Source organism: Camelus ferus, chromosome 2, assembly GCF_009834535.1.
Source record: "Camelus ferus isolate YT-003-E chromosome 2, BCGSAC_Cfer_1.0, whole genome shotgun sequence".
NCBI lineage: Eukaryota > Metazoa > Chordata > Mammalia > Artiodactyla > Camelidae > Camelus > Camelus ferus.
The window spans coordinates 3252515-3267915 of record NC_045697.1 but is presented as its reverse complement, the minus strand read 5'-3'; the positions used below and the strand labels follow the sequence as shown (position 1 = coordinate 3267915).

Sequence of the window (15401 nt, the reverse complement as noted above, 5' to 3'; positions counted from 1 at the left end):
TTCAGAGGCTCACGGCCATCCAGCAGGCGCTGAACGCACAGAAGATCAGCTTCCTTCTGCGAGGTGGGGTCCGGGTCCTGGTGGCCATGAGAGGACGTGGACACAGGTGAGAGGCCTGGCCTGGGCTCGCCCTGCAGGGTGGGTGCGCGTGCGTCCCGGCCCCTCGGACAATGCCCGTCACTGTGGGGGGGGGAGCAGAGGGCCCCCTCCGCAGCCCACATGCTCCTCCTGGCTGGGTGGTCGCCCCGGTTGAAACCCGGCCAGACTGAAGGGCCCCACTGTGCCTCCTGGCAGAGGCAACACGGAGCTTTTGTTTTCGTTTGTCTCTGCCCCCGCCCCCATGGACTGTCCTCCCCTCTGCGGGGCAAGGAGCTTCGCAGAAGCTGCAGGGCTGCCTTCTGCTCCTGTGAAGAGCCCTGCCCGCACAGTGCAGGTCTGGGCGGAGGAGTTCCGGCCGTCGCAGGCGTGTGGCCAGGGCTGGGGTTTACACAGCGGGAGACCTGGGGGCCAGGGCGGGGTTTTCCTCCAAGGCCGCAGCTGCAGAGCGTGACCCCTCATCCTGTAAAATCTGCCCACACTTCCCAGCCACACCCAGGCCTGAAGAACCTGCCAGATCAGGGGAGCCGTCCTCCCAGCTAGGGAGGCCGCGGGGTGCCACGGTGACCGCTAACGGCCTGCTTTGTTCTCAGATTCTCCGAGGCTGGGAGGAGGTGGCGGCTACTGGGCGGTGGCGGTCCTCTTTGTCATCGGGCTCTTCGCGGTGGGGGCCTTCATCCTCTACAAGTTCAAAAGGCAAGGCTTCCCTCCCTGGGCTGATCTTGAGCCTTGGGCTCAGCTTCCCAGCAGGGCCTCAGAGGGTCATGAGGGCCTGTGGTGGGCTGTGGGTGGGGAGGGGCCTTGTCTGGACCCCTCCCTGGTTCCATCCTCCTCTCTTCTCCACCCACTGAGGCCACGCCCATTTGACGGATGAGGAAACCCAGGCTCAGAGAGGTTAAACAACGTGCCCAGGGCCCACAAAGCTGAGGAGGAAGGAGTAGGGGTCCGACCTCGGGCTGTGCCCCTCCACGCTTTCTCCATCACTCGTCCACCCCGTCTCCCTGAGAGCTCCTGCATCCAGACAGAGGGGCTGCACAAGGACCCCCAGGGTGGGAGGGGCGGGGTAGCAAGTCATCAGGAGGGGTTGCAGTGCCTCTCTTCCCCTCTGACCTTGGTCTGCATCTGTAAAATGGGTTTAGTAACCCACTGTGCTGGAACTACTTGTGGGCACCTCCAAGGGGCTGGTGAATTTGAACTCACCTGGATTCTGGACCTGGGAATGCGCATAACAGCCAAGCAGTGTCACCAGACTTACTTCCTGCAAAATGCAGTGGCGAGATCTGACCCCACTGTTTCTCCCCGTCTTGCTGGTTCAGCTCCAGCGGCCTCAGGGTCTCCCTGGGCGAGCGCGCCCTTGGGGACAGTGGAGAAACTCGGCTCATTCTCCACTCCATGCTCCTCTGAGGCCAAGGGTCCCTCCTCCAGCCCACTCTTCCCTCAGCCCTGGACCCTTCTGGGGCTCTGTCCTCAAGCACCCTTGACTCTGAGTAACAGCCCCCAACCTGTGGGGCAGCCCAGACGGCCGTAGGTCTGGGTCAGCATCGAAGACCCCATTCTACCCGCTGCTGACCGGCTCTGTGGCCCCTGCCAGTCTCTTCCCCTCCCTGAGCCTCAGTTTCCTCATCTGTAAAAGAAGGACTAAGTAGGGGGGAGGGGAGGGGTGGGGGGGCAGGAGCAGACGCAGCCCCCCAGCCCCTGCAGGCACCCTACGATGCCCTCCTCCCTTGTCACCACGCGTCTGAGACCCAGCTCAGGCTCGGCCGACGCAGGCCCCGGGTGTGGGGGTCCCCAGGGGCTGAGAACAGGTTAGGTGCCGCCTCCCAGGTCAGAGCCTTATTGGAGGCAATGGCTGGAGGCCAGAGTTGCCCCCTCCCCCGCCCCTTTCTCTTTCTCCTCCGACCTCAGTTTGGGTGCAGATGCCCATTTGGGCTTCCCCAGGCGCACTTGAGGGTTGCAGGGCGGCAGGAACTGCCCGGGAAGCGGAAGGCAGGCCTGGCAGGTTGGGGGAATGGGGCAGGATTTTGGTCTCTTTAAATGGCGTTCTTCAGACCCTCTGAGGGCTGGACTGCAGTTTCCACAAATTGCTTCGGATTTATCGTGTGCAGCATAAAGGGTCCAGAGGGAACCTGCTGCCATGCATCTGGAGGAGGGGGAAGGAGGAGGAAGGGGAGGACCTTGAGTCAGGCCCAGAAGAGAGAGGGGAGGGTGTAAGTGGCCAGCCTGGTGCCCCGTGCACTGAGGGCTTAGTACTGAGTTAGTCATTCGGGGGGAGGGGGGAGGTGGAGAGGAGGCAGGCTGCCGTGGAAACAGTGGAGCACAATTATGGGGTAAGTGCGCTCCCCTGGAGCACTAGGTCCCCCAGGGCAGGAGAGCAGAGCAGACAGGAGCTGGGCAGCAGAGAAATGCCCCAGCTGTCCTGAGGCTTTAGGCTCTGACATGGCCTGTGGAGCCCAGAGAGATGGGCTTTCCTGGTTGGCGTATCAGCCGGCATGGGCTGGGCCTGGCTGCATAAGAACTAGCCCCCAAGTCTCAGAGGTTTACAGCCACCAAGTACCACAGTCCCCTGGGACCAATCACAGCCCCACCCACCCTGGGGCCTGGGTGTGCATCCTGCCATCTAAATATTTCCAGAAAACTGTCAATGTTTGGTTCTCCCACTAGAGTCTTAGTTCCCACATCTGTAAAATGGGGCCATTTGCTCCAACTAACTGGGATGTTGGACATAAAGGAGCCTGGCCCAGGGGGCCCTGAGCCCCATCCCAGCTCTCCTCTCCCTGTGCCCCTGGAGAGGAGGGAACGGGAGGACAACACAGCCCTGGGACCCAGACAAGACTCAGCAAAGTCCTCTCAGAGCCAGTCAGTGTCCTGTGCTGCCTGGGAACACATACCTGCCAACCCGGCCAGAGCTCAGGACGTGGCTTTCCCAGAGGTGCCAGGTGACAGGGACATGAAGGAGGATAAACTACCCTCTCCCTGCAGCGTGCTCTCAGAGGAGACAGATGGACAGTGAGCACTCCACTTGCTGGGAGCTCACAGGAGGGAGGGCTTCCTGGAGGAGGTGGCTTGGAGCAGAGGCAGGGCAGGAGACAGACCCAGGAGCTTTGTCAGCACCAGGCACAGGGGTGGTTTGGGGCCCGCAGGGCAGCGTCCTGGGCAGAGCCCTGAGCCACACCTCTGCCCACAGGAAACGCCCCGGCAGGACCGTGTATGCCCAGATGCACAACGAGAAGGAGCAGGAAATGACCAGCCCCGTGAGCCGCAGCCAGGGCGCGCAGAGCGCCATCCAGGGTGAGGGGTTAATAGATGATGACCTCCACCCACAGACTCTAGGTAACGCCCTCCCCGAAACCCGCCTCCCTGCCCTCCCGTGTCCCCCCCGCCGCCTTCTGACCTGGGGCCAGGCAGACCCTGTGATGTGTCCTCTCTGTCCGACGAGGTGATGACCAGAGCCCTGGGGCTGCTGTGGGGACTAAATCAGACCTGTGGACGCCTGTGTATTGCTGTCCTTCTATCCTTTCACACCTGTACCTGGTGTCCCTGGAACCGTGAGAGGTGGAAATTGCCATCCTCACCTCTTAAATGGCTGGAGGTGAGGCTCAGAGAGGTGTTGTCAGTCACCCAGGAGGCACAGCAAGACAGTGGCTGGCCTTGGATCCAAACCCAGGCCGGCCTGGCCCCGAAGCCCGGGTCCCACAGTTTCTCCCGAGAGTGGTCAAGAAGCAGACCCCCGCCCTTCCTCTGGCTCCCCGACCTTGGTGGGATCCCTGACTGTTGGCACAATGGCCCCATCATCCCTTCACCCACCAGCCCAGCTGAGATCCTCAGACCAGTGGATCTGTAGCCCCTCGAACACAATAACCCCTCACTCCACACCAGGAGCAGGCCCAGTGACCCCCAACACGATCTGATGACCAGCCTGGGAGGCAGGCACTGGCCGTGTGTCCGCTTGACAGATGAGACAGCCGAGGTTCAGAACGGCCACTCAACCTCCCCGAGTCCCTAGTGAGGTGGAGCCAAAGCCTGTGCCCCTCCCCCAGGCTGCAGCCCCAGGCTCAGGGCAGCTCCCTGCACATCCCCAAGGACCCCTCTGCCCCATCCCTCTGCCGCCCCGGGCAGGGGTGGTTGGAGAGCCTCCGGCATGGCCCGGCCCCCACCTTCATCAGGTGGTGTCACACCCCACATGAGAGGTGGCAGCTGAGGCTCCCTGTGGACCCAGGCTTCCCAAGCCTGGGCAGAGGGGTGGGCGTCCTGGGAAGACAGGAGTTCCGCTCTCCTGCCCCCGCAGCTGTTTGCTGAGAGCCCCCAAGAGCAATAATAGTAATAATAGTGCATTGTTTACTGGAGCACTTGGCCTGCTCCAGGCCCTGCCCAAATCCGCAGGTGCAGTTCCCTGCTGGGCCCCATCACAGTCTTTCAGAGGAGGCACCATTACTGTCCCCAAGTTACAGATGACAAAACTGAGGCCGCCAGGTGATGGGCCTTAATGAGGGCTCACCCGGCAACTGGGGCTCATGACCCCGTACCCCCGCAGCCTCGCTGGATGCTCTCGGCTGCTTCCTCCACCCCTGATGTCAGATCTCAGCCAGGACCCCCAGCTAACCCTGGCGTCTCTGACCCTGACTGTGCCCTTCTCTCTCCCGCCGCCTCCCGGGGCCTCGCCTGGCCGTGCCATCCTGCAGCACCCCCCGCCAGGGGGGGACCCGGCCCCTCCTACATCCCCCTGCTGCCGATGCCCAGGGCAGCCTCCCTGCAGGTCAGTGGGTGTGGTGGGTGGCAGCCTCACCCCCAGTGGCCCTCTGGGTCCACTGCTTGTGACAACACCGGGAGATCCCACCCTCAGGCACCCGCCCAGGAAGCCCAGAGACCCTCACCACCTCCGCACCTGCGTCCAGGCACGACCCGCGCACACTGGCTGAGGCCACACTGTGTCCCGCACGGCCCTCCGTCTCTTTCTGGCCCTGCGGCCTAGGGTGGGCGTGTGCTCATGCCCGCGTCTCTGTGTTTCCAGGGAACCACTCCGGTGTGGTCCTGAGCATCAACTCCCGGGAGATGCACAGCTACCTGGTGAGCTGATGCACCAGAGGCCCACGCCCAGAACTCTCTCCAGTCTGTCGCTTCATCCCCTGCGGAGAGCACAGGACCACACATGCCCCCGGCACTGGGGCTGGGACTGGCACCCCCTCAGAGACCTCGGAAAAGACACCTCCAGCTGCGCCCACGCAAGGCGACAGATGCCCCCTCTGTCCAGTTAAAGCCCGCCCAGCCCGCGGACACATGCGGACCCGCCGGCTCCCACCCTCCCTGGACACAGGCCCATGGCGCCGCCCGGCTGCACCCCCCCCCCCAAACCCTGGTCACTCCTCTGTCCTCAGCCACCCTGGCTGCCCACACCACATCACCCCAGCCAAGGCTGGGCCCAGCTCCTCACGCCGAGGCTGGGCCCCCCTGGAGCCTGGGATAAGAGCCTGCTGGGCTGCCTGCACTCTCAGAACCACAGACCCACCCGGCCCTGCACCGCGGGCTCCTGTCCCTGCAGAGGGACACTGCAGCCCTGCTTTCCTCCTCATAAACCCTAGGAAGGCGGCTCCTGCCCGCATGGCATCTCTCTGCAGGGCATCCACCCCTCCAGAATCCAGTCCCTCCCGCTGTCCCTCCAGTTTTTAAACTGCAGATAATGTAAATACCTCTCTAGGTAGCTGTTTGCGTTTGGTGGGGAGGGTTTTTTCAACTTCCTATTTTTATCGCCAGGCAATAGCCCCATTCTCGGGAACCCGTTTCTAGAACACCCAGGGATGCTCCTCAGCCTCTCCTGGGAGCCTTGTCTCCCGGAGCCCACCGGGCAAAGGCTCTCCCTGGCCCCCACTTTCCCCACCCTCCCTCCCCTTTGGGGGCCCACGGGGGTCCAAGGGAGCCAGTGCCTGCACTTCTGCAGGCAGCCAGTAGGTGGCGCCCTCGAGCACGTTTCCCGACGGTGGGCCCCGCGTCTTAGTGGGCACGGGGTGGGGGTGGGGGGGCGCGGCCTCTGGAAGGGCGGAGTGTTCTGTGCTTCCTCATAGTTTGAGGGGCGCGGGTAGAAACCCAGGAACCAGAAGAGGTTTAGGACGCAGAGCTGGAAGGGCCACCAGGAGTGTGCCCCTCCTTTTGAAGATGCAGAAACTGAGGCCCAGAGAGGGAGTGACTTTCCCAAGGTCACACAGCAAGACAATTAGCAGAGGCACCCCAGGAACCAGCCCTCTGCTCCCCGTGCAGTGCGAGTCCGGTCACTCCCAGATGCTTAGATTCAGGGACCCCAGGAGTATACGGGGGCGGGTTTTCACCTTTTGCCTTGAAACTGAAAATCAGGACCCCCACTCCTCTCCCCCAGGCTGGGCTTCCAGGTGGTCGGGGCCTTCCCCTCAGCGGCGGGGAAACCACAGCCCAGGCTAGGAGCCCGCTGGCCGCGGTGAGTCCAGAATAAAGTCTAGGGGACGCTAACCCACCTCCTTAGAGAAGAAGCAGGGCCTGGGGGGGGGGGGGAGGACCCGGGGATGGATCCTCACGCCCAGGGCCGCCCCACACGCAGGAGTCTCTCAGTCTTTGTGGAGTGGGGGGGAGTCCCTGGAGCCCAGCCCCCTGGGGTCACACGTGGGGACTCAGAGCAACTCTGAGACCAGCTCGCAAGGGGTCACTGCAGGTCACAGGGGCAGGCGCAGAGACATCCCCCTCCCCACCCTGCCTGCCCCACCCCTGCAGATCACACCTGGCAAGTTGTCCTCAAAACCCTCCTTGGGGAGGGGCTGGGGCAGGGGACCTGAGACCGGAGCTGGGGGTCTGTGTGGGAAGAGGCTGGATTTTCCGGGCCCTTGCCTGCTCCCTGCCCGCCTGCAGTCTCCAGACACACCTTAGTAAACCTTGTGTCCGGCCGCACACCCAACCCGGCCTGTCTGGTGAGCAGCAGACCAGGGTCAGACGCCCATCAGGACCGTCCGGCACGGAGTCCCTGGGACACAGCCCCCAGCTCGCCTGGGCCTGCGGGTGGAAACCCCTTGGACCTCCCCAGACCCTCTGCTCCGTCTCTCGCTGTTTGGGTGGGGTTTCTCCTTAGCTCTTTGTATTTTTCTTGTATTTTATGTTATTATTTCTATTAAAAACCTTTTGGGGGAAGAGTTGGCATCTATAACCTTACACTTTTCCTGCCCTGTAACCATATAGATGGACACGTAGGTCTGCGGGGTCATCTGGTTACACGTTTGAGGGTCTATCTGACGTGCAGGGACCCCCGGGCACCCGGGCGCGAGCCGGCACCTGCTGTGGGCAGCTGATGTTCCATTCCACCAGGTCGAGCCCAGACTCCGTATATGCACATACAGAGAGGCGATCAATTCTTTCTTACTTTTCCTTTTTAAAAATCAATAAATAATTTGTGATGCTTTTAACAAAGATTAAATGAATATGATCAGTGTTTGCCTTATTATAATGCTGTTTGTAAACCTTTCCCTGAACACACACACACCCTGGCCCCAGAACCTGGGACCAGGGACTCCGAGCAGGGCTGGGAGCAGGAAGGGGGCCATGACACTGACCGTCTCAGTTGCTGGATCCAGAACGTGCCACCTGCAACGTGGTAATGTCACCGCGTCCTCACATACTTCCCCCAGCGTGGCTCACTTCCCCCGATGGCCGGCGGAGGGGCCCCGGGGCGCAGCCACGGGCCCGGGGAGGCACGGAGGCCTCTGCAGCGAGAGGAGCCAGGAGCTGGAGGGCAAGCCCCGTCGTGGTCAGCGGGCGGCCTTTGCCCTGACGGGGAGCCCTCGGGTTCAGGAAAGCTGCTCCAGGAGGCCCTCTACGTGGCTGCATAGGAAAAAAGAAGGGGCCTGCTCCGCACACCTGGAGTGGCGGCCTTCTGTTTCTGGCTTCGCACTTGGTGTCTGAGGGGGACGGGGGCAGGTGAGTGTGGCCCGGCTTGGACGTGAGAGCAGCCCGCCACCCCTGCATGCGCGCGCGCACACACACACACACACATACAGACACACAGACATATACTTACACACTCACAGACACACACTCATACACACACAGACATATACCTGCACACTCACACACGCACACACACACACACACAACTCACACACTGACACCCCCCCCCCCTCTGGGCTGTAATCCATCCTTGCAGACAGGGTTTAGTGTCAACACCTCAAACACCTCCTCCCAGACCTCAGGCCCCTTGAGCCGGTGCCAGGCCCTGGGCCGGACCCGCGAGTGGACGAGATGAGACCCCTGGGCCCTGAAGGAGAACCCAGGCCAGTGGGGAAGCTGACAGTGACCACATGGTCCAGCAGGGGCCCAGTGACCCGAACCCATCTTCCATGAGAGGCACATTTGAGCCGGGCCCGCAGGACCAGGAGGAGGCGGCGGTGAGACAGGCAGGAGTTGGGACCATCCAGGCTGGGATGCCGCCCAGGGGACAGAGAGGAGTGTGTACATATCTGTGTGCGTGGTGTCTGTGTGTGCGTGTGTGTGAGTGTGATGTGATGTGATGTGTGTAGTGTGTGTGGAGAGACAAGACAGATGTGGAGGCGGCACCAGCAGTGTGTTTGGAGGACGTCGGAATTGGGCCATTTCCTCTCCCTGTTCTAACCGCCAGGACCCAGGGGGGTGAGAACGCCCTCCTCTCTGGCTGGCGTCAGCGTGCCGGGGGCTCTTTCGAGGGTCTTCCCCCCGGAAGGGCCGGCGGGTGTGATGAGAGGCTTGCTCCTCCCACGTCGATGCACCTGGAAACTTTTCCTGTAATGATGGACCAGACTCGGAGAGGGGGCCACGTGGGGGCCACGGGGACCCTGTAGGGGTCACAGCCCTAGGACTGCCCCATGTCACAGCCAGTGACAGCTTCCTGTCAGGATGACGAGGACACAAACATGCCCATGTGACCGGCCACAAAGTGCGGGCGCTGTGGCCACACCTTCACTTCTCGTCAGCAGGGCAGGCGTGAGGGTCCCCTGTCTACAGACCAGGGAACTGAGGCACTTGGAGGGGAAAATCATTTTTAGCCCAAATAAGAGGCTTTGCTCTAAACCAGCAAAACCCCAAATTCCTGGAGGACTCAAACTGGCTTTCACCCAAGACACCCAAGTCCAGAGTCATCAGGTAGCAGTGAATCTCAGTGGAACAGACAGATTGGAATCAGTGGAGGAAAAACACTTCCTCCAAAGCCGCTGTCCTCAGCCCCGACCCTGCCACTCAAGCAGAAATGGCCAGTCACCGAGGAAGCCAAGACAATCCTACATCGTCGAAAACAGGTCCCTCCAAGGGCCTGGCGGCCTCCTTCGGGAAGGTGAGCCGTCTCAGGGCTGGAGGGGCACTCGCTGCCTGTGGGGACCCCCAGAAGAGGCGGTCACCTCATTTCTCAGTTGGCAGGCCCCGAGCCCCATCCGTCAGCCACAGCTGGGGTCCCCCTGCAGGAGATACCCCAGCAGGTGCTGAGGCTGGTGTCAAAATCAACACCCTTTCTGCGGGGATTTGTGCAAAGTTGAAATCAGGACCCTTCTGAGAAAGCCCCACTGCACCGAGAGAGAGAAAAGCGGCCCCGACAGGCGGCTCCGGCTGGGCCAGCCCCGCGGGGCCGGGCCTTCTGTCTGCACACACGTCACCAGGCCTCTGTGGCTGCGAGCAACGGGCCAGAGCTGAGAGTGTCACACCTGAGCACAGACCGGCCAGAGGTGACCCCAGGCCTTCGCGGCTGAGCGAGTGGGGGCCATGCCTTCACCCGTCACGGCTCAGCCTCCTGAGCCCCTCCTTCTAGCCTGGAGCATCGAGCTGCCGGTTCACAGCGGGGCCCCGCTTCCCGACAGCACCTGAGTCGTCCCGAGCCCCCTCCCGCGGCCCACCCTCTGGCCAGGCCTTCCCAGCCCCTCTGACTGAGCCGCCCCCCAGGGCCGGTGATGCACTCTCTCCCTCACTGCACGAGGACCACCCATCTGTCCGGCTACAGGTGTGTCCCTGGTAGCATCTTCGGTCCTAAAGTGAGCAGTCTCTGTGCATGGCAGTCACTCTCAGAATAGAAACCTACATCCCTCGAGCTTTGCATCACAGTATTATATGGAGACTTTTGGTGTGACTGTTTCTCCTAGCCACAGTCCACTGCTCAGGCAGGAGGCACGTAGGTGTTCTCAGGTCACAAAATGGCTGCAGCAGCTCCAGACTGGGCATCATCCTCTTATAAAGTCTAGAGGCTCTGGCCAGGTCACATGGTCATCCCAAAGGAATCCCTAGAGCTCACTGTCCTTATCTTGAGCCACACGTGCCCCTACCCTCACCCCAAGCCAGAAGTGGGGCCACAACACGTCCCTGAGTTTGGGACAAAGAACCACCGCAGATGAAGAAGTAAATGCTTGATCTACAGGCTTCACACTAGGCCACGGGGTCAATTCCAGACATGCACATTCAGTGATGGCCTGCTGGATACTCACGACTGGTCTGGGGCCTGTGCCCCTCACTCTGCCTTCCAGATTAACATGGAAAACAAGAATGCCTTCAGCATATAAAAGGGCAGCGAGGCGGAGACAGGACACACAGCTCGTGAGCGGGAAATACGTGGTCTGAAGGGAGCGCTCCTCATTCAAGAAGAAGTAACTGGGAAGAAACCACCGCAGCGTCAGCGGGGCCAGGAAGACAGGCTGCCCTGAGACAGCGGGAGCGCAGCGGCGGGTGCGGGGAGAAGGCACAGGTTGTGGAGGACAGTTTATTACAGGGGGCTGGAGGAAACTTTAGAAATTGTATGCATCGCATCTCGATGTGAAATGCAAGAAACCACACCGTCTTTGAAACAAGATAGTGGCGGTCCCAGCCTGAGTAGGAAGGGGAGTCGCCGGAGGGAGATGAGGGAGGAAAGTGAAGACGCGAGAACAGAATTAGCATTTACTTGCATTAAGGACAATCAAAAGCAGAAGGTGACTGTGTGACACGGTGTCCCCACTGCAGAGAGCAGACTGCACATCTCCAGACATGGGAAAGGGATGAGGGACAAGGATAAAAGCCTTGTAAGAGACCAGTGAGCTCACCGTGCAGCAGGCTTCCTCGGGAATCAACCCCCGCAGACAGCTGAGAACACTCTGAGCCTGCAGCTCCGAAGGCTGACGCAGTAAGTCAGACAGAAATGAGCACCGGGCGGGGTGGGGGAGGGGAGGAGCAACTCAGAAAATAACAGTCTGTCTGCATTCAGGATAAGGGACTCCAGAAATTTTTACTTTCTCTAAATGAAGGCCAGCAAAAGAAGCCAGTTAAAATCAAAACGCTGCAGCTGCGCAGAAGAGGACCCGGCGCCACCGGACCCAGGGCTCCTCTCAGTGTCATTAACATCGCAGCGGGAGCCCTCCCTAGGCTTCTCCGTGTGCTTCCCGCGCAAGAACCCGCCCCGAAGGGGACGGGCGCGCCAGAGCACCAGGGACCCGAGCTGTCGATCAGCCTGATCACTCAGAGAACCTGAGCCGTTAGTCAGTCAATCAATCAATCACAGACGCGCCCCTAAGCCAGGACACAAGGCGGCAGAACAGGAGCGGCGCCACCTCTCCGCTCTCGGACGGCCCCTCCCAGCTCTCGGGGGTGTACCATCTTTTACTACCATTTTACTTTCCTAATAAAAATCTTGCTGATATCACGCTGTCTCTGGTTAAAAATTCTTTTTTTTTCCGGGAGACTAAGAACCGAGGTAATTCTCATTTCCCTTTTCCCGGTAACAGTATCAAGTCCATTCTCTAAGAATTTCAGAATTTGAACCATAAAGATGAAGAAGTCCTAAAAATTCCCGCCCACCCAGGGATGCCGGAAGAAAAAAGTCCTACAAAGTTCTAAACAGAATGTACAGACTACTTACGCGGGGGGGGTCAGAAGGGCTCAGACTTCTCTGCTGTTCCGGAGGCGGAGACCAGGGGAGGGGCCGGCGGGGGGCGGGTATGGAGGCGGCTGCTGTGTCTGAGTGTTAACTCATTTGTGAAGCAGAAGAGCACGCTTAGATTTAAAAGTGTGCAAGAACGTGTGATCTGTGCACTTTCCAAAGTGGGGGAAAGCTGGTATGGGATTAACCTACGTAAAATAGAAAACCACCAAGGTCCCACTGTGGCGCACAGGGGGCTGTACTCACTACCTTGTAGTGACCTGCAAAGGGAAAGCATCTGAAAAAGAATAGATTTATATACGTATGTAGAACTGAGTCACTGTGCTGTGCACCTGCAACACTGTAAATCAACTGTACCTCAGTGAAAAAAGATGGGGGGAAAACCCACAAAGACACCTTCTTACCCACCAAGAGGTGGTTCAAAGGCAAGCTGCCCCTTGTGGACGGTGTGGGAGGCAGAAAGGGATCGTGGTAGCGTCCGTACCGCTTAACAATATTCGTCGTGACAAACACAGAAGCGGGAGAGAGAAGGTAAAGCGTCTCCACGCGCCTGACCGGGACCCCGGGTTGGGCGTGTGGTTTAAGACCGCGGCAGGGCGGGATCTCGGGGACTGGGCTGGCTCTCCGTGACGTCTGTTTTGGCTTCACGACGCCTGGCCCACGACGTATAATGACGTGTGTATTAGCGAGGTCGCCTGTTTAACACGCGTGTCCGTCACCAGCTGCAGGGAGGGGCAGATGCTGCCAGTTTAGTCGGCTTTCCTGCCTCCAAGTGCCCCCAGCACAGTGAGTGCTCAGTAAATATTCCCCAAAGGAGTAAGTGAATGAATGGTTAGTGGAAGAAAACAGGAGTGTTCATCCTGCTGGGAAGATAACCCACAGAGAAAGGGGTTTCAGCTCAGTTAGTGTCTTGCAGGACGTTTCAGAGACGGGTAAGTCTCTCGTCACTCGATATGTGTGCAGCAGACACTCGGTGCCCAGCTGTGCCTTTTCCATGGGACCGGGGTGTTTTAAACCACAGGCTTTATTATTACGCAGCATGCAGAGGCCAGCAGGTCAGGAGAGGCTGCCACTGAAAAGGTCAGTTCCTTGTACTCTCCGTTCCCAAGAGGAGGGGCCGCACCCCGCCAGGCCACGCAGGGCCAGGTGGGGAAGCACAGAGGCGTCCAGGGGCGGGGGTGGGGGTGGGGGTGGGAAGAGCCTTCAGTGGTTTCACAGGAAGGAACAAGCGAGGCAGGGCTAGCAGCCTTGGGGGGCTGGTCTGGGAATCTCAGTTTGCTCTGGGACGCAGGGCTGGCCCCAGCTGTGGGGTACCTGGCCCTGGGGTGATGAGGGAGAGGGATGGTGGTCCAGACTTGTGAGCCTCATAAAGGAGGTGGTGGGGGTGTGGACTCTGGACTGGTTGGTTCACACATGAACTTGTGTGTTTGCTGGTGAGTCCTTGACCGTCTCTAGGAACTGGCTGTCCCTCCAGGGTCAGTGAGGTCCCAGGTGTCAGAGCATCAGAATAAGAAGACATGCTTAGTAAACGGACAGCCCTCCCGGTCGGAGGCCAGCCTCCCCGAGGACGGAAGTGGTCAGCTCTCGGCTTTGCACTGGCCCGGGGGAGGGGGGTGCGGTTCCAGGAGAGACCAGCCCGCTCGGCGTCCAGGACCAGCTGGGATTAGCCCCTCAGTCCAGGAGACCAGTACACTGGACCCACTTCACCGGGCCCTTGTTCCTGCTATGTTTCCTACACCGTTTCTTGACTAATTGGTCCTGTCACATGAAAAGATGGCCATTTTTAACAGCATCATAAAATTGATGAAGTTTCCATCGTAAAATTTCTGGGCCGCAGACATCGGCTCATGTTTTCCCTGCCTCCCATTGATGAGCTGGCTCCTGATTTATGCCGGGGAAGGTTTGTGTTGCCTGCTCCCAGAATTACAGCTCACGTGATGGAGACCCGAGTCATCCCCGTGGTTTTAAGAAGCAAAGCCAAGAGCCCCGGTGTCGTTTTGCTAAGTTTTATAAGAAATTAACGAGGTGCTACCTTTCCATCCGACAGCCCACCAGGACGTGACTCGTGTTTAGGGCTGGAGGAGCATCAGTTGAAAGCAGGTTTAATAAAGCCTAACCGGGCCCCTCGGGGAGACGAGTGACCCTCCACCGGACAGAGTGGTGGGCAGGAGGGCTGCCTCGTGGTTTCTCGAAGGGCGCCGAGAGCACATGGATGATTTTCCTGTCACCAAAGGCAGCCTGGAGAACGGACCTCGCCTCCCCCTCCAGGACGGGGGCCTCATTCTAACAAGGGAAGTGTCCCTAGTTACTTCAGACGGACCAGCCAACGCCCACCCCATGCCCCAGGCAGAGGATGATGAGGGGCACGGAGGCACGGCAGGGTCACCTGGTCCTCCAGCTCTGAAAGGTGGGTCTAGCTGGGTCGTTTGTCACCTGGGCATCCCCGGGTCATACACACAGGCCACGCCTCCCACCATCAGACATGCCTCTCCTGCCTGTGGACCCAGGTGTCCTGCAGGCTGTGCTCCGGCCAGGCCCGAGCTCACGACCTCACCCTCGCCGCTCTGACCAAGCTGTGGCCACCCCGTGTGTTACATCAGGTGACAGTGGGGACGGCCCCTGGGCTCCTCTGTCCGACCTGTGTCTGCACTGGCCCTTGGGTGGGCGTGCACACCCCCAGGGACATTTCTGCCCCTGGTACCAGCCGAGCGCAGCTGCACAGGTCTGCCTGGGCCTCCACTCTGACCCCTCTTGTCCCACTGGCAGTGGTCTTTCTAAAACCAGAAATCTGCCATCCCCCCAACACAGGGAGCCCTGGGCGCACTCCACAGTCTCCCCTCTGCCCGACCGGAGGCCTTGGTCTGACTCCAGCCCGCTCCTCCGGACTCGCCTTCCACCTTACCCCCAGCCCCAGCCCCTGGCCCAGGTACCAGCTGCTCAGCTGCCCCTCTGCCCGGGGGCTGGGCTCTCACCCTCTGCTCCTGCCGGGCCTCCCTCGCCTCTCTTCCTGCTGAACTCCTATTTAAGCGCCACGACCTAGCTCAAATGCCCACCCCGCAAACCCTGCCAACTGCCCCGAAGGCAGCTGTCTCCAGTGGTTCGGGAACTCTCCATGAGCCCTGCACTGGGAGTGACCTGTTTACACGTGACCTGTTTACTCCTTGGATGGAGTGAGCACCCTGAGGGCAGTCACACCCGTTCGGGCCCCGGGCCCCCAGGCGCAAAGCCGGCACTCCGCAGGGGCCTGGCGTTCCTGGACGTGACTGGTCAGGCCTGGGGACTAAAAGCCATTTTTTAAAAACACTGCTTCTTTTGGGAAAGAGGATTCTCGCCCAAGACACAAAGCGCGGGCCCCACCCCGAGCCTAACACCCCCTCCATTTAGGGGGAAGGCCCTCCCTGTCCGCCCAGGAGCCAAGGTGGTCAAGACACGGAGG

General features: G+C 60.2%; 1 protein-coding gene and 1 long non-coding RNA gene across 10 annotated transcripts in view; one reads left to right on the top strand and one right to left on the bottom strand.

The window, feature by feature from the left end:
• The window catches only part of SORCS2 (sortilin related VPS10 domain containing receptor 2), a 444813-nt gene extending 437291 nt beyond the window's left edge, over positions 1-7522 (top strand). For 4 of the 8 annotated variants that reach the window (XM_032493427.1, XM_032493461.1, XM_032493444.1 and 1 more), the window contains exons 24-27: positions 6-106; positions 690-792; positions 3281-3384; positions 5105-7522. In XM_032493427.1, coding sequence (XP_032349318.1) covers positions 6-106; positions 690-792; positions 3281-3384; positions 5105-5348 — 552 coding nt within the window. In that variant the 3' untranslated portion in view covers positions 5349-7522. Of the gene's footprint in view, positions 1-5; positions 107-689; positions 793-3280; positions 3427-4775; positions 4850-5104 lie in introns of all 8 variants that reach the window. The other 4 variants (XR_004324677.1, XM_032493434.1, XM_032493477.1 and 1 more) reach the window with 4 other exon arrangements.
• LOC116667702 lies at positions 805-5105 on the bottom strand. Of its 2 annotated transcripts, XR_004324696.1 has the most exons (5): positions 4979-5105; positions 3488-3633; positions 2985-3158; positions 1297-2236; positions 805-1218 (listed from the first exon to the last, which is right to left on the bottom strand). It is a non-coding gene; the product is annotated as an uncharacterized LOC116667702 (long non-coding RNA). The 2 variants fall into 2 exon arrangements; XR_004324695.1 differs by having other exon boundaries at positions 805-2236.
• Positions 7523-15401: the final 7879 nt, after the last annotated feature.